Below are 18183 nucleotides of genomic sequence, written 5' to 3'. Positions count from 1 at the left end.
TCACATGCACATCAGATAGATGATCACTAATCTCCAAGATAGATATATAAAGAACTCAAAAAACTTAACACCAAAAAAAAAACCTCTCAATCAATAAATGGGCTAAGGAGCTGAACAGATACTTCTCAGAAGAAGATATGCAATCAATCAACAAATATTTTAAAAATGTTCAACATCTCTAGTAATTAGAGAGATGCAAATCAAAATTACTCTAAGGTTTCATCTCACATCAGTCAGAATGGCAGCTATTAAGAATACAAATGACAATAAGTGTTGGTGAGGATGTGGGGGAAAAGGCACACCCATACTTTGCTGGTGGGACTGCAAATTGGTGTAACCAATCTGGAAAGCAGTATGGAGAATCCTTGCAAAACTTACAATGGAACCACCATTTGACCCAGCTATCCCTCTCCTAGTTCTATACCCAAAGGACTTAAAAACAGCATACTACAGGGACACGGCCACATCAATGTTTATAGCAGCTCAGTTCACAATAGCTAAACTGTGGAACCAACCTAGATGCCCTTCAGTAGACGAATAGATAAAGAAACTGTGGTATATATACACAATGGAATTTTACTCAGCAATAAAAGAGAATAAAACCATGGTGTTTGCACATAAATGGATGGAGTTGGAGAAGATAATTCTAAGTGAAGTAAGTGAATCCCAAAAAACTGAAGACTGAATATTCTGATAAGTGGATGCTGATCCATAATGGAGGAACTGTGATTGGGCAAAGATGAAGGAGGGGATGGGGCCGGGGATGGGGGCAGGAAAGATGGTGGAATTTGATGGGCATCATCACCCTAGGTACACGTATGACTGCACATGTGGTGTGACGCTACGTCGTGTACAACCAGAGAAATGAAAAGCTGTGCTGAAGTTGTGTACAGTGAATCAAAATTCATCGTCCTGTCATACATACCTAATCAGAATAAGTATATTAAAAAAAAAAAATTAAAAGTCTGGAGATGTAGCTCAGTGGTAAAGTGCCCATGGGTTCAATCCCCAGGAAAGAAAAAAAGGAAGGAAGAAGAATATATTTCTGTTTGATAAATGAATTCGGGTATCTATAATTCCTTTTTAAATATTTTTGTACTTGAACATGGACGCAGTATCTTTATTTTGTTTATTTACTTTTATGTGGTGCTGAGGATCGAACCCAGTGCCTCCCACGTGGGAGACAAATGCTGCACCGCTGAGCCGCACCCCAGCCGCCGGGTATCTCCGATTCTGACGGAGTTATTTATTTGGGTGTAAGGGATTGTTTTGTTCATCGAGGAGTATTTGCGGTACATATCCTCGTAGGTCCTGTGTGAAGCAGGCAGGATGCGCAGCAGGAGCCCTGCCCTCAGAACAGGGAGGCCAGACAGGAAGCAGATGGATGAATGCAAAACTGTTACCCTCCGCAAGCAGCACTGGGCCATGAGAGCAGACGGGGCTGGCAGGAGCAGGAAGACCCGGGAGAGCATGTCAGGAGCACGTGGCAAGCAGCAGGAGAACAAGGAGAACCCACAGAGAGAGGTGCCACGGCCTCAGGCCTGGAGACGGGGCCACATTGGAGGACCCTGGAGGGCTTGGTGCCCAGTGTGGAGCTGGGGGGCCAGCATGGGTGGAACTTGAGGATGTAGGTGGAGTGGGACATGGAGAGAGTTCAGTGTAGGGAATCCCCCTGGGACACCACCCTGGAGAGGACAGCTCTTCTGAGTCCAGTCCTCAGAAGAAAGCTCTGGGCCCAGGCACGCCTTTGGCCTTCAGAGCCATTTAGATGGCGTTAAGGAAACCAGGAATAAGGGTGAGCCTGCAGGGAGAAAGTGGGGGTGCTCCCTAGCAGACCTAGACAGAGCCCTGGGGAATGCCAGCGTTCAAGTCAGAGCAGGTGCCATCAGCAAGATGGGCACCCAAGGGAGCTGGTGCCAAGGGAACTGAGCACCAGGTCACCAGGGAGAGAAAGGCACCAGCTGTGGCAGAGGTCGCTGCTCATAGCTGTTTCAGGAAAACAGGGAAAGAAGTCCCTTGGCAACTTGAGGCAACTGGCGTCCTTAGCAAGAGTTGTCTTGGGGGTATCTTGGGTGGTTCACTGTTTGCGGGAGTCAGGGCCAAGGTCAAAGAGTACAAGTAAGTTTGTGCAATGAGAAACGGGAAGAGGGAAGTGTGTGTGTGTGTGTGAGAGAGAGAGAGTGTGTGTGTGAGTGTGCACACTGAGGGAGAATATTGCTAGGACAGGAGGAGCCTCATCTTCTCTGGGGAGTGATTCCAGGAGGGAGAGCCAGGTGATGCAGAAGTAGGTGCTCAGGAACCAACGGGCAGGTGGTGCGTGCCTTGGGATCTCCGTGGCCTGGTGACAACTGAGGATCAAGGTGACAGTCCAGGTCTATAGGGTTTTCTTATGCACTGAGAAGGACTTAGAAAGCATTTTTCTTGCTAGCTGTGGAATTTGGTTGTCAAATTGTTCTAAATAAAGGATTTTCAAAAGTCTGATTTAAAATCAGACCAGGCCTCTGTTCCTGTTTCTCGCTCCTCTTCTGATGCGGGGCACGGTTGTTTCTCATCAGCACCCTTCACCACAGTGATTGCTACAGAACTCCTTGAAGTGTGAAAACCATTCCTCGTAGCGAGCACAGAATTTCAATTTCCCTGTTAAGGAAACAGCTCTCGGGGCTGCCTGTCCGTGGCAAGCTCTCTGTACTGCCTCTGTTCCTTCCTAGGGGAAATAAGCTCCCTGAGTTCTCTCTCTTTTCTGTAAACTCCCAGTAAACTTTTCTTGCTGCTTCTATCCAATTTTGTGATCCAAATAGCCTTGTAAAACCATAAGGAAAATTATTAAAATGTTTCTTAAATAGTTAAATTGTGCAAAAGTAAATTATGTCCCTAAATGGTTAATGCCTATTATATATATATATATATGATCCCAAAATACAAGACACAACATGAATTGTCCACTAGGATTTGGGTCCTTAAAAGTTATTACCCCTGGTCTGGTTCATGGAGTAGTATGGCTCTTGACATTTTAGGGGCCAGGGTCATTATTATGGAATAAGTTCACTGGTAAGTGGAAGTGAGTATTTTTTAAACTTTTATACTCATTCTTCAAAATTCTAGTATTCTTAGATGGATTTGTTTCATTGGGGGCCTACGGCACCCTCCACACCTCCAGAAAGCATGACTACGCACTGGAAATGCCTTCAGACGTGGAGCACTGGAGTTTGTCTGATCATGACAGCCCCACGTGAGATTGGGGTTGGCCTTATTTTCTTTATGAGCTGAAGAGTTATGGGCAAAGGCCACCCTGCTGCCTCAGAGGAGCATGCCTACTGAGCTGGTCAGTGTTTATAAAGCACCCAGCCCAGGACGGTAAATGACTCAGGGCTCACTTGGGACAACAGTGAGATGGCTCCAGAAGCTGGGTCTTGATCACAAATTAACGTCATAGAAACTTGGTCATGTGCTACGCAGTGGCTGATGGCACCTGGCCACTGTCCAGGGGGCATGTTAGCCACCATCTTCCAGAGAAGTAAATTTAAATGAAGTGTTGGCATAGACAGAGCTCTTAATTGAACCTTTCCTTCTTCTCCAAAACATAGTGCTTCATTTTTTTTTTTTTAAACTTTGGACGTGTTTCTCATTTCTCACAGTTGGAGACCAGCAAGAAAAAGATGAATGTGGATCCCAGACCTGTTTTCCCTTTAAGAGTCACATGACTAGCTATTGGGAACACTTTACAATAAGTGTAGGAAGTCACTTGTTGTCTCCCAGGAAAGATGTGTCTTCCCCCATGTCAGTGAAACGACAGAGGGACAGTCAGATCTGTGTCGTGTTGGTCCTGGGGCAACACAGGCGCATGGGCATCTTTATGGGGTTGTCCAGAGTCAGCCCCTCTGATGCAGGGAATTAGGGAGTGCTCTAGGGGGAAGCCCACCTTGGAGCAAAGGGAACAGGGCAGGAGGGGGAAGATGAGGTGCCCAGCTGTGTGGAGGTGCTGGCGAAGCCTCGGCTCAGCCAGACCCTGCAGAAAGCACAGAGTTTGTTCTGCTTCGAGGGAAGGAAGCAGCGTCTGTCCGCCGTGTTTGTGAGTCATGGACTACTTATTGGGGTCTCTGGGATAGATGAAGGAAGAGGGGGTAGGACGTGGGGAGGAGAGAGGTAAAAGCTAGGAGGGGCACCAGTCCCCCTGGGCAGGCCCTGGAGAAGGTGGCACAGCGCATTCCTGAGCTTATAAGTGGAGCTGTGAGATGGGTGCACTGCAGAAGCCATAGGGGTCCAGAGAGCAGGGGCGGTGGACGCACAGACAGCTCAGCTGTGGACGCGCTGGCTCCTCTGGTGGCATCCTACCATCAGAGTGCTAATCTAGAGTGCTTCTCCCCTCACGGTGACATACCTCCCTGAGAGGAGAGGGCGCTCTCCCCATGCCAGGGGGCACGTTGCAGGCCCATCCTGGCACCTACCGCCCAGCCCAGGGCAGGCCCCGAGACCCACGGGCTCAGACTGCCCCACTTTGCCTCTTTCTTCGGATGCCAGCCGTGTTTGGGCAACTCCTAGCTGCTGTCCTTGCCGCCAGCTGATTACAAATTTCAAGTACACAAGGTTCCTCCAAGCCCATCAGCATGTTCATCATGCAGGAAGCTCTGCTGGACTTTGGTGTCCAGACAGTTTTTTCTGGGGCAGCAGGTCTCCAACAGGCGTGGTGGCTGAACTCAGTCTCTGGCTCTCCTCCCTAAGGTGGCTCAAAGCCTCAACCCTGGACTCAGAAGGCTGCTCCTTCAGGTAACCAGCGCCCATCCTGAGCGTTTCCACCTCTTAGCCAACACTCAGGGATAACCCAAGGGCTCATGGACAGCAAGGACCTTCCATTATTAAGGCAATCCAAGGACGTCAAGTCTCCCTGGAGAAGCCAGGGACAGAGGCTGCCGTGCTCCTGGTTGCACAGCCGAAGGCACCTCTGCAGGAAGTAGAGTTTTCATGAAAGTAACATCGAGAAAGAAGAGACTCCGGGAGCTGAACCAGAAAGCACTGAGACAACCAGCTGGGGAATTCTGTGGAATTCCAAACTAGAGCATCTGAGTATTAAACACATCTTAGATTTTAATTAGCATTTCCCACTGTCTTCAAAGCTAATTCCCAAATGAAGTAAGAAGAGCTTCATGAGTCTACTGAGTGTCAACAGAGAGTGTGGATCACAAAGAACAGAAAACAAAATGACTCAAGTAAATGTGGAGAAGGTCACATAGAAGTATCTCAAACCCTATTCTCTTTAGAGTTTGGCCCCAACCTCCTGGACCAAGAAGCTCTCCTACTTTCTCTGTGTCCCTCAGAGTAGCCATCCCTGACTCTACAAATCTGTGCTGCTCTTCCCTTTGTGAAGTCCAGCTTTTGTGGGTCTACCAGATCCCATCACCGGCACCCAGGATGGTAATCCCAACACCCCTCTGCCTCCTGGCTCAGGCTCTGAGATGCAAGCCCACGTTCCTGGAGAGAGAATCTGATGAGCTCAGGGCCTGTCTGTGGCTTGTTCGCTGTGGTTTTGCACAAGGTTTAGGGTGGTGAGCTTGGGCTGTGCTGTCCTGTGTGCTGCTCCAGACATGCTGTCTGTCACTCCTCTGCCCTGCGCCCAGGGAGGCTGACATAAAGCACTGTGTCACCGCTCCTTGGCCCTCTGGCTGTGAAGTAGGTTCAGCACATGGTAGGCTGGGCAGGGTCCCCAGTCACCTCTCTGCCAGAACCCAGGATGGCAGTGACATTGTTCCCCCCAGCTCCTGCTGGGCTCTGACTCTCCTGCAGCCAAACTTCTGCAGAGTCTAGCTCCTTCCTCCCTTTGCCTACTCTGGGTCTTTGTGTGGTAGCAATAGCTCTGCTATGAGGCGCTTCTGAGCACCCTGCCCTATTTGTAAATCGTTACTTCATGAGGCTTTCTGGGTTGTGTCTGTGCCATCTTTTGGGGCTGAGACCTTGACCTAAACTGGAGTCACAGGGTCCATTATTAGATTGTTCCTTGTTATCTCATAGGAAGACAAGTCAGCACGGAGAGGATGTCCTTCCTTCTAGCTAAGCACTCCATTTCAAGTTGACCAAGGAAAATGTAGATAGCCAGTCCACCATGACCTTAATAACACATTTTCAAATTTTATTAATTAATATATTCAGTTTGTTGCAAGTATTTCTTTAGTGACATGGTTTCCAAACAGTGTGCCAGGGAACCCTAGGGCACCCCAGGAAGTTTTAGGTATTCAAGGGAAATATACTCAGTGTCTGTCAGACGCTGTGCAAGCCAGGAACTTGGAGAGGTCCTGCCTGGTTCCAGCATTCAATCACACTGCACTCCTTTGTTGATGTTGTGTCTTTGCAAAGCTGGGTTTTTGCTTGTTGCTGTAAGTAAAAGTCAGGAAAGGCAGAGATTGGGTGGAACAGGAAGTGTGGGTGGGGGTCTTCAATCAGAATCCAAGCTTTGTGAGGTCATGAAAGCGCAACAGCACACTGGCTACTGGCAGACCACTAGTGAGTCACTACCGTTGTTTAAGAATGAAATAAAATAAAATTTATTTTACGTTGATGTTGATAGTTGTTGTTTCTTACGACAACTATGGCCCTAGGAAACTGGGAGCCTCTGCAGCAGTGATTTTATATTTTCAGGTAAAATTTAAAACTGATGTTGGAGAAAATATGCTCAGTTCATCAGGAGTCTTCCTTCAACTACGTGGTCCACGTGTTCTCCTACCACAAACAGCTAACGAGGCCCCCAGTGGTGGAGACTCTCCAGGCCGTCATCCTGAGGACCTCGTGGCTGTGATTAAAATCTCAGTTCTCAGCTCACGCGAAGGTGATTAGGCCGTGAGTCTGCCACGCGACCAGCGCTGGCTTCAAGAAAGAAGGTTCGGTTCATAAGTAATGGCTAGGGAGTTTTAAATTAAAGAGACAAGACTCTCATTACCTTTAATACCGGCTCCGAGACGGCTTCTCCTAGCTCCTGCCTCCAGCCACCTAATGCAGTGGCGAGGTTTATGGAAGAGACTAGCGAGAGAGAGAGAGAGAGAGAGAGAGAGAGAGAACACGCCAGGGAGTGGACTTTTATTGGGGAACAAAAAATATTCAAGGGAAAATCCCATCCAATGAAGATTAAGAGAGCAGCATCCCAAGGTCAGGGGCGACGATTGGGTCTTCAGGGCAGCGGCCAGACACGCCTCTGCACGGACAAGCCCTCGGACCTGAAGGGTGGGGAAAGCTCTGACACAGCTGTGCCTAAGCGCCTCTCACCCAGCCAAGAGGGTAACTCACATCACGTGCAGGATGGCCTCCCACATGTGAGGGCTGATCAGTTGGAATCTTTTGTATTTTTTGGGGCTTGTTTTATCACTTTTATTCCAGTGATGTTGCTTTCTTGGGTGGAAGATTTAAATTTAATTGACTGTAAATCAAAGCTCAGCAAATGCTTGTTGGATGGATGAAGTAATTTAATCAAGGTCTGGGCTTCTGCCATATAAACTCATTTTCAGTGGTAGGTGACATTTCTTCAAGAGGTACCAGCACCACATTTCTAAGACATCTCGGCTTTAATCTTTAAATGGAGTCTCTGGTGATATGTAAACAAATTGTCTTTGAAACTCATTATCATTGTTGGTATGGACTGAATTGATCCCCACACAATTTACATGTTGAAACCTAACCACCTTAGAATGTGACCATATTCAGGAATAATGCCTTTTGGAGAGGCCATTAAGATAAAATGAGAAATTAAATAGGCTCTAATCTCACTGATGCCCAGTAAGAAGAAGACTCATAGCCACCAGGGAGATTCATCCACAAGAAAAACCCATGTGAGGTGCTGCGGCCTGAATGTCTCCACCAGGATCCGCACTGAGGTGTACTGACCATTGTGGAAGTGTTAGGCCATGAGGCCTGCTCGGTGCTGTTACAAAAGGGCACGTTCAGCTCCCTTTCGCCCCTTGCCCTTAGGCCTATCACCACATGGACACAGTGTGCCTCTCTCCTCTGGAGGATGCGGCCTGCAGGGCGCCATCTTGGAATCATTCTCACCAAACTTGTCAGCCTGGGTGATGGATCCCAGCCTCCAGAGCTGTCCTCACTGTTAGTTACCCAGGCACAGCAGTCCACTTTATCAGGCAGGATGGACAAAGACACGAAGGTGGAACAAGAAGATGGCCGTCCATAAGCCAAAGAGAAGCCTCAGCTCCAAATGCCTCCATCTGGATCTCAGACTTACTTGTAGCCTCCAGAACTGTGAGAAAATGAATTTCTGTTGTTTAAACCACTCAGTCTGTGGTGTTTCCTCATGGCAGCTATAGCAAACCAAAACATGTGGTAAGCAAAGTCTGCTCCTTTGGACTGTGGTCACTGAGTGTTGCTGACTGGGAAGAGCCCGGCTGCAGTCACGTCCCTGTGGGATGATAGGAGATGTCACTTGGTCTTTTAGGAAATCTAATACATATTCTGTGGTAGAAAATGACCAGTAGACAGAGTGGTACCATGGGCTTACAACCTTCCTGTGTGTTTTTATAGAACATGGTCTACAGAGAAGCATAGAGCAGGAGGGGAAGGCAGGGAAGAGGTGACCCCAGAATACCCTCCAGGGAGATACTACTTCTAAGTTCAATTGAGCCTTTTATTTTATCAAGGGAAGCTGTTATTGGGCATCCTTTTCATGATTAGTATAATTAATGAAACAACTAAGCTTAGTTTGTAATAGGAAATGTTTTGTTTTCCAATTTGCAAAGAGATTCAGTTTTGCATCCTTTGCACTTATCTTTTTCATCACAGTGCAATTCCATGCAGTGTATTTTGGTCCAACTGGAAAGGACATTCCAATTCAAAGTATACCTTGTGAATCGCAGCATCTGCCCTTCTCCCCTGTGAGGAGTCCACAACTGTTTGACAGAACTTGTAATCGTCACTTCCCCACAGATGCTGCAGTGTAAGTTCACACCTGGGACTGACCAGGCGACCCTGTGCTGCTATCCCTCCACTGCCCTCTTGCAGTCGAGGTCCTCTTGTCCCGTTTCAGTCCTGGTCTATTCAGTTTCCACATTTAGGTCCATTAAGCTTCATAGGTGTTTTATTATTGAGTCACAATTATCAGGGCACATTGTACCTTGTTTTAATTCTGAACTTATCTTATGTGGATTATAGATGGGGTTGTGATTAGATCTCCATTCAATCTGTGGATGGAGCAGCACCCAGAGGTGCCCGTGCACCCACAGAAGGCTTGGTGATGTGATCAGGGGGAAAGTGCTCGCTGTAGAGTAGGGCATCAATTCCTACTAAGCCCAAGTTGGAGGACCCCATAGCCTTGGTCCCTTTAAAATGATTCTGCACACCTATTGGCTTTAAATGGCTGTGGATCAAATGTGGTGGGTGGTGAATAAGAAGGATTATGGATAGTGTTTAAATGGTTCAGGTTAATTAGAGAAATGATATGTCTAGACTAGTGAAAAGTCTGAACTAAAATATGTCAAAATTTCTTTTTCCTTTTTATAAATGTGCAAGTACCCAGAAATCAAATCAGGCAAGTTTTATATTGGTTAGTGTAGATCCTCAGGAGAGTTGATCTAAGGCTAGCAAACTTCGGGGTGTACTTAGCATGTAGTCACAGGCTCATACATTTTTGGAAAGCATTGAGACACCACACTTTAAATGTGTCCTCCTGTTGTATATATGTGACTACTAAGAGGGAGAGGGTCTGGGAAGACCCAGAGACCAGAGTTGAATAACTCCTAGTGGGGAAGTGAAGTCTGGATAATCCATTGGCTGGCAAAGAACCTGGTGCAATCATCCCAAGATTATGGGGCCAGCAGGCACCATCAGAAACCCTGTCTCATCTGGGTGGACACTGACTTTAACTGAAGGGCGGTGCAATCACGGGTGCTCTCAGAATTGAACCTAGAGCTGTGCTGAAACAGAAAGACATTGGGAGAAAACTGTCTGATAGCCTCGCCTGGCAGAAATGACCTGCAGAATAGATGAACCTTGAGGAAGAATTGACTGACCAATTTGGTTGCAGAAGCTTTGGAATATCAGTTAGGGTGCTAGTGATCCTTGCATTTTAACTCATCATAAAGGCCTAAGATTTCTCTCATGCAGGGTTATAAAGTTCCATATGGCTCTTTAAAGATACTTTATTGTAGAACTTGATCATGTGCTCCTTCTTCATCTCTATCGTTGTAACTACTCCAGACTGCTTCTTTGCTTGGTCTTCTCTCTGTGTATAGTAAAGAGGGGCTAAACTTTGTAGGTAAAATTGTTCTGTGTGCTAAACTGGAATAGACGGGGCATAAGCAGGGTGAGGCGGCCTCCTCGCACGCACGAAGTAGAAGGGGCTGAATTGTGAATGGGGTTTGTGTGGTGTTCTTCCACCAGTTGCTGAGTATTGGGAACTCTGTTTTTTCTCGTCTCATGTTTTAATCAAGATAACCAGCACCCTGGCAACTTCAAGTCTGCAGTCACTGAGCTGAGAAGTACAAGCTTGGGTTTCTGCATGGCTAATTCAGTGTTCTTAGAGGGAAGCTGTGCTCTCAGGGACTTACTTTGAGAGAAGAACTTTCTCTCAAGATGTTGGGGATCTTCTAAGCTCTGTACTTCCGGTCAGCTTTGGATGGCCTGTGGGTGCCCTTCTGAAGGGGGCGAGGCTCTCTCCCAGTTCCCCTCCTTTGTTTTCATCTTGCTCTTCTGCTGGGCTGGACCTCTAGCACAGAGGGGTCTGACTCTTCAGTCCACATACAGCTGGAATGATAGCGTGATGGATACTATTGAAAAAGACGTACCAACAGACGTAGTGTAAAAGAGTGTGATGAAAACAGTCCTGACCAGCAGGACCATCTATTTTGTGATGGCAGTTTCCTGAAGAAATCAAATTGCATTTGACTCCTCGTGTTCAATGCCAATCTTTTAACCCAAAGCCCTAATAGCATCCATCGTTGAGGTTGTCGGTCTTTCAATTTACCTTATACCTTTCCTCCTGTCACCACTCTTCACAGAGACAGATCCTGAATTAGAGGAAGTTTCTAGGACACATGCCAAGGATCAATGGATGTTATTAGCCAAAGCACAGTGTTTTTAATCTTCACTAAAGGTCCTGAAACCATGGCCTAGAGCTAGCTGAATTCTTAGGGAGTCACAAGAAGACCTGAAGGGACAGGATTGGGATTTCCTGCACCCGGGTTTGAGACCTGCATTAAGGAGAAAGAGTTCCACCTGATCACCTTCTCCCCCAGCAAGAGCATTGTTTTATATAAGCCAAATTCCAGGCTCCTGAGATACCCCGGCTTCTGAGTATTCATCAGGTTCTCATCTTCTCTCTTCGTTTCTTTTGACTTCTAATTGACGTCTTGGCATATTTGGGCTCTGCTTTGTTTTAAGGTGATGACCTGTTTGAATGTGGTGACATTCTTTCTTCTCTGATATCGGGCCATTGGTTCATGGAGGAACAAACTCATGGAGTGATGACATTGGCTCCAAGAAGCCCCGCCTCCCCCTCAGTGTGCATGGGCCTCCTTCTGTCCCCTGTGGCCGCCCCATCACAAGATGAAGAACTGGAATAGTAGCCTCTTTAAAATGCACATCGGTCAGAGTCACAAGGGATCTGAGTAGTCACCTAAGCACTGTGGTGAATTTCTCAGCTGTTTGAAGACAGAACTGTCCCCTTCCCAGGTAAAATAGTCTCAGATGGGCCACCCTGTGGGTCACATCACGTGGTTGGGAGCATTTGACATTCTTCTTACTTTCCTGGGAACGTGCACAGACACGTGGGCCGAACCAGTGAAGGGCTCCGTGGCATGTGGTCTCCAAAACGCAGCCTCTTAAAATAACTTTAAATGGTGGCAGCCCTTTATAGCACAAGATACAAATGCTTTATGAAGAGAAAAATGTTCACTTGTTACAAAGGAATAGGTATCTCTTGAGAAATTCCTCAGCAATACCTTCCCCCCACACTAGCAGAGGGTTGGATTGCTGTCGACGTACCTGACCTGAGGCCTGGGGCTGGTGATGTGGGCCAGCACAGGGAACTCTCAGAGCCAGTTTGCCCAGACCCTACCCCCTATTGCTTAATTTTTTCCTTTGTTCCCATGGCTGTAAAATGGAATGCTGTCCTCCTGGTGTGCTACTGCTCAGTGCTTCTAAGGATGGGAAGATAGAAGGTGTGTGGGGAAGAGAAGTGGTGACAGTAGGAAAGAGACAGAATTGCAGCTTACTGGTGGACAGTGATTTCCCCACCAGCTCAGGGGGTGTTAACAGGCATCTCCTGAGAATGGCTGAGAAGTGTTGACAAACCTCCCCACATTTACGCCAGGCAAAGACAGGGAACCAGGGAGCAGAGAGACAGCAGGCTTCCTTGTGACATCCTGGCAGTGTTCCATATGCACAGATTCCTGATTATGCCCCGTGCGCACCTTTAAGGCCTGGGCTCCCCTGGGGGTAACCCGACTGAGGTTATCACCTTAAGCCCTTTGACACACACCCGGCGGGAGGCCAAGTTCCCACTCCTGTTTCCTGGCAGATGTGAGGATAGGTAAATGGAGCAATGAGATAAAAGAAGATATCAAGGCAGTATGATGTTATCAAATAAATCCAACATTTTGAAAATAAGGTTTTGTTTTTTTGTCATAGGGTCTCCTTAAGCCTTCTAGAAAACAAAATGCTTTGATACTATTGTTGAAAAGAAAATCTTAATCTAATATCACTTCCTCTGTGCCCCAGGTTTCACATAAAATCGTATGAATGCACCATTTTGAAAGAAAAATACTTTAGGACATCATTATATTTTTAAGTATATGTCATTATTAAAATACCAGGGTCGATTCTGTTAACCTCAGAGTACAGTAATGTAGAATAAGACTAGGAATCAGATTAATGTTAATAATTTTGTTTTCCATCAGAAAAGAAATCCCATATTTTATTGGGAATTAAAGCTCTTATTTGTTTCTTCAACATTTTTCTTTGAAAACAACAATAAATCAGCGAATATATTCTATCCAATTATCTATCGCCAGAAAGGGCTGAAATTCCATGTTGTTGGAAGCTGTGTGGCACTCAGAATGAATGACCCCAAGGTTTTCCCCAAGTTGCATGACAGGGCAAATCTCCAGCTGTAACTGGAGAGAGCACTGGACAAAAGACCGGCAGAGAGGACACACTTCTCTAGACAGCTGTCTCTTGCTTTGCTTTGCACAATTTTTGCTTTTAGAATGTGGAGGAACTTCTTAATAGACAAGCAGCATTTGTCCATTCAGCCACATGGGCTCTGAGCGTGATGACCCTGACTTCAGTCTGACTAGGGAGCTGGTCATGTGAGATGCAAACCTCTGGGCTCGGGATGGAGCCCAGAGCTTGAGGCTGATGCTCACGCAGAGTGGCCATATCCACTCCTAATGCCCCCACAGCAGGACTGCAGCAGGGCATCCCATCAGCTTGACAGGTGCACATTCTTCCCAGTCCAGCCAAGAGAGCGGAGAGGAAATAGGTAATCGGAGGGCTTCCAGGGGGAACAGGGACAGGCAGTTCTTCCATCCCAGCACCGGGCTCTACACTGAGGATAGTTATGAATGCTCCATTCATACTCCATGCTGGCAGCCAGGGGACAGGTGACAGCTTCATTCAGCTCCTGTGCTTATACCTAGTTCTTATTTTGGAGTTATTTTTATTTTTTTGAGAAAGAAAAATGGAACCCTGATGGATAACCAGTAAGCCGTTTTACTACTTCGGCTGCACCTAGTAAGGAAGGAGCTGGTGTCTTCTAGGTCTGAGCACTGCAGTCTTGGGTGTACCATTCTTCAAGCAAGTCCAGCAATGACAAGGTCAGAAGAATCTCCAGCAAGCCAGATAGTCATTTTGCAGAAACTGTATCCAGCACTCAATGGTGTGCCATGGACACGGTACCACAATGAATCTCTGTTCAACTGGCAGAGGACTTCTGGAATAGGAAGCCAGGACTTCTCACCTGCTCTAGGAGTGGCATTCACTGAAGCAGCGTATCAGTGCATGGCAGTGAGGAGAGAGCCCCTGTGGTTTGGAAACGTGTGGAAGACACACCAAAGGCTGTTGCATTGCTTCAAAGCCCTGAGCTGCTGCACACATGCCTCCCACAAAGAGCACATGTGTCACATGCTCATCACATGACAAGCCACAGGTGGCACTCAGGCACACAGATCATACATGTGATCCCACACAAACCTCACAGAGATGGTTGCATATATACCACGTGTGTGCATGCACCACACACAGCACCAGGGCCAGGCCCAAAGGTACTATTTCATCATCCATACTAAGGGAGGGGAGGTCGATGGGGGACGCATAAAAGGACGTTTGGGGGTGAGGTGTGAGGACATGAGTTGTAGGAGCTCCTCAATCCCAAGTATCTGTGAGATGCAGGAGTTACCTAGGACAGCACCCAGGGGCCCTTCTAGTCTGCATGGTTCTTGGCCCACCTGTCTAGGGTGTCTGCATTTCATAAGAGAGGCTCATCTTATCTGCCTTTCCATTTATAGCTCTGTTCAGCTTTGTCTCCTCCACCCTCAAAATGCGTTCCCCAGGGATTCAGGAGCTCATAATCAATATCCCCCTTCTGCTGTCCAGAACCTAGGATGAGGTAGGTGAAGGCACCGGGCAGATGGAGAAAACTGTGCCCTCATTACAGTTACAATTGTGCAGAGGACGAGGTCTTGCTAACATGCCCCTGAGTTAGCCCATCCCCCACTTTCCTGCCCCCAAATGAAGGCCTTCCCCAGCACAGGGTGAGGGGCCCTCGGCTGAGGACCTAGCTCCTGAAGCTGACCACCCTCTTCAGGGAGGAGGACCCTGAGAGGGGCAAGAAGGACTGCATCCTGCTTCCTGGTCACCCAATCAGATGGCCTCCTCGTGCTCCCGCTGGGAAGGAGAGCCCACTCTACAGATCCAGGACAGCCAAGCTCTCAGGAAGTCCCTGCATGGGGAACCCGGAAGGCTTAGGCGAAGGGCTGCCCTGCCTGCCCCTGTGCGCTGTGTCGGGTGACCAAGGTGGGACTTCATCTGTGCTGGGGAAACTCTCGAGAGTAGAAGACCTTTGGAAGCAGAGCTCCTGCCTTGTTATTCTAGCCAGGAGCCCCTGTCTTGGGTCAGAATCATGACTGTGTAGACGTGGGGCAGTTTTGTCCAGGTTGTTTGGCTATCCCACGGAAAACCTGGAGGCCAGCCCTGACACGGGACAGCTTGATCTGTGCGACCATGTGCGACACAAGACGAGCACACACTGAAAATACCACTGTCACCCCCTGCCGTGGTGACAGGAGGAATATTTCCTGAGAGTGATTGATACTTAGAATACACGTAACTTTGACTCAGTGTATGCTAAGGAACTGGGTCTACAGAAAGATGGAAGAGGAAGCCAGAGCTGTGTGCATTTGAGGGATACCTGAGGCAGATCTGTGCTGACCCACCGGCCTCTGTCACTGTGTGCTGGTGAGGTCACGGCTGTCCCTCAGCGTTGTTGGGCATGAGTTTGACATCTACAGCATGATGCACCGAATGTCAACTGAACCATAGGAACTTAGCTAAATGATGCTAGAGTCGTAAAGCTGAACGTTATCTAAGCACTCTCAGAAAAATTGTGATTAAATTATTAAACTAGGAAAGCAAAACACCAAACCATATTTGGCACAAAATCTGGCCTTTTGAAACAGGATAGAGTCCTTGACCAAACCAAGCACAGCATTAATTTTGAGAATCCTGAGGGACATGAGGTAGATGGACACGGCTACACAGACAGCAGAGTGTTTTTCCTCGATAGGACAACTAAGGTTCTTTTTACATTTGCTTTATGTTTTTCTGTTTTCCTCCCAAATTGTTGTGAACACAAATTGTTTTGTCATCAAAAGAGTAACAGGTTATATGTGTTGAGAGTCTCCCTTGTTCCTCCGCAAACAAAAGAGTGAGTATCAGTCCCCGCAGGCCTGTACGTGTCACCACGATGCCATGTGACAGCCATGAACTCACCAGCACTTAGCAACAGGCGCAGGTTGGACAGCACGGCTCTGGGACAGACCGGCATGTCCTTCTCCTGCTGAGGCCCAAGAGGGTGGCCTGCAACACACAGGCCTCCTCCAGGCCTCAAGGCAGGGCCTGCAAGGCTGTCTGCCCATCAGCGGGCAGGATCCCTGACTGTGATGCAGGAAGGGACAGAGTCCCCAGTGGGACTGGTGCTGTCTGTTGAGCCAGTAAGAATGTCGGCTTGGAAACTGGCCAGATGAACCCCATTAGTTGTTTGCTGAAGACCACAGTCAGCTGCATTTTGCTTTCTTTCTGTCAGGAGTTAGGGGCCTCGCCTATTGAGTGACTCTTTCCATCCCTGCAGATCCTGGCCAACGTGATCATCTTCATCTGTGGGAACCTGGCAGGTGCCTACCACAAGCACCTCATGGAACTAGCTCTGCAGCAGACGTACCAGGACACGTGTAACTGCATCAAGTCCCGCATCAAGCTGGAATTCGAGAAGCGCCAACAGGTAAGATGGCTTTTCATTCTCTGTCCACATTATTTTGGCATTATTGTAATGATGCTGTCACCGCCAATTCTGAGTATGAACCACACTCGTTCACAAGTATCACAAAGGGACCAGAGTAGCTGATTGCCCAGGCACAGCCCTGGGCATAGGGCCTGGGGAGTCATAACAAATGAGTAGCCACAGACCCAGCCTCACCCACATGCACACACCTGTCAACTGCTGTCACCCACAGGTGCCTGGGGACATTCAAATAGTAATAATCTTGTTAAGACCTCACTGCTGCTTCGAGTTTGCTGCAAGACCTGCCCCAACAGAAATAGGGGCCTCCTGGCTTCCACTGCACCCACACAGCAGGTGTCTGGCACCTGCTGCTCACACTGGATGGTGGACATCCTGAGAGAGGAGACTGCCATTGGGAGGAGGCCTTGGTGAGGAGCTGGGGGCTGCAGCTTGGCAGCAGGACCAAGGCAATAGTCGGAGGAGATGTATAGAAGTGTACGTCAGGGGATGTATTGACCATGATGAGACATTACAAAAGTGACCTCTGAAGACCACTGGGAGATGAGGGGGGTGAGGGGTGGTGCAGCCAGGAATGGTGGGAATGGGAAGGACAGGTCTGCATTGGGACAATCGTGATGAGGATCTGTCACTGACAGCCCTGTGGACAGTTCTGGGTTTGGGGGGTTTGTGTATCACAGAAACCCACTCAGTAGAGGTGACATCACAATGACTATGACCTATGTTCCTTTCCTCTGTGAACACCCATCACCTTACCTCTGCTGTTAGCAGTGTTTTGCATGTAGCAGGTGCTTAATGACTGTGTTGAATTATGTCAAATGAATCCATTCGTACAACTTCATCAGAATGTATCAAGGTGGGAAGAACCAAAACCAAGTCCCTCTAACGTTGGTACTGGACTTTTGTTTGTGCGTGGACTGATGGATAGTAGGTGGACTCCTTTTCTGAAACAGGGATATTGATTCATTTGTTTAGCGAACATTTATTGAGCACAGAGTTCTGTCAGGTATGGGTCTAGGCACTGGGTCTGACTGGGAACATGCTTTCTCACTGGTATTATTGGCAAATACCATGCCTCAGTTTGATTACACTGTGTTTTGTCTTAAGACCCTCCTGCACAAGAAGAGCATTCAGTACCTGAAGTTTAATTCTTTGTTCTTAATGCATGTTAAATTGTGGCTGCAACATTAAGAGCTATAGACAGTTGTTAACTTGGAACTGTTGTCAGATTTTTCTTTAGACATTTACATTCAGTGAATGTTTTACTTTTGGGTTCTAGAAAATTCCGCAGTGTCAACAAGCAGCACCTGGTGTTTATAGTTGGTGCCCCTGTACCACATGCCCTAAAGTTCAAGTGCTGTAGAAGAGATGGTTGTCATGTCCAAACAATAAAGAGGCATCGGCTTTCTCCTGAAAGGTGTATTTAACTTTCATTTCCATCACCTCCAGAATCTGCTTCAAAATGCGATCAAGGCTACAGAGAACTGAAATTCCACATAGACAGATTATATAACATAATGGTATCAGCAGTTTTGACAAAAGCAATAACTCAGGCAACTGACCTCACTAACTCATTTTATTTCTCTGAAGACATTTGGAGCAGCCAAAGCATGTGGCATCCTTCTCCTAGTGAGCAGAGGAGCCCAAGGGGTCAGACAGGCCACACTTTGACTTCAGTAGTTTCA

The 18183-nt window shown here is 47.5% G+C and overlaps 1 protein-coding gene across 1 annotated transcript in view; it reads left to right on the top strand.

Annotated features, from left to right (window-relative positions):
- The window catches only part of Adcy2 (adenylate cyclase 2), a 377019-nt gene that overhangs the window by 185766 nt on the left and 173070 nt on the right, over nucleotides 1-18183 (top strand). The window contains exon 4 of the mRNA XM_046430364.1: nucleotides 16331-16480. Coding sequence (XP_046286320.1) covers nucleotides 16331-16480 — 150 coding nt within the window. The remainder of the gene's footprint in view (nucleotides 1-16330; nucleotides 16481-18183) is intronic.

Source organism: Marmota monax, unplaced genomic scaffold (assembly GCF_021218885.2).
Source record: "Marmota monax isolate L192 unplaced genomic scaffold, Marmota_monax_Labrador192_F-V1.1 WCK01_AAM20220418_F8-fsc00082, whole genome shotgun sequence".
Lineage (NCBI taxonomy): Eukaryota > Metazoa > Chordata > Mammalia > Rodentia > Sciuridae > Marmota > Marmota monax.
This window is presented reverse-complemented; position numbering and strand designations above follow the sequence as displayed.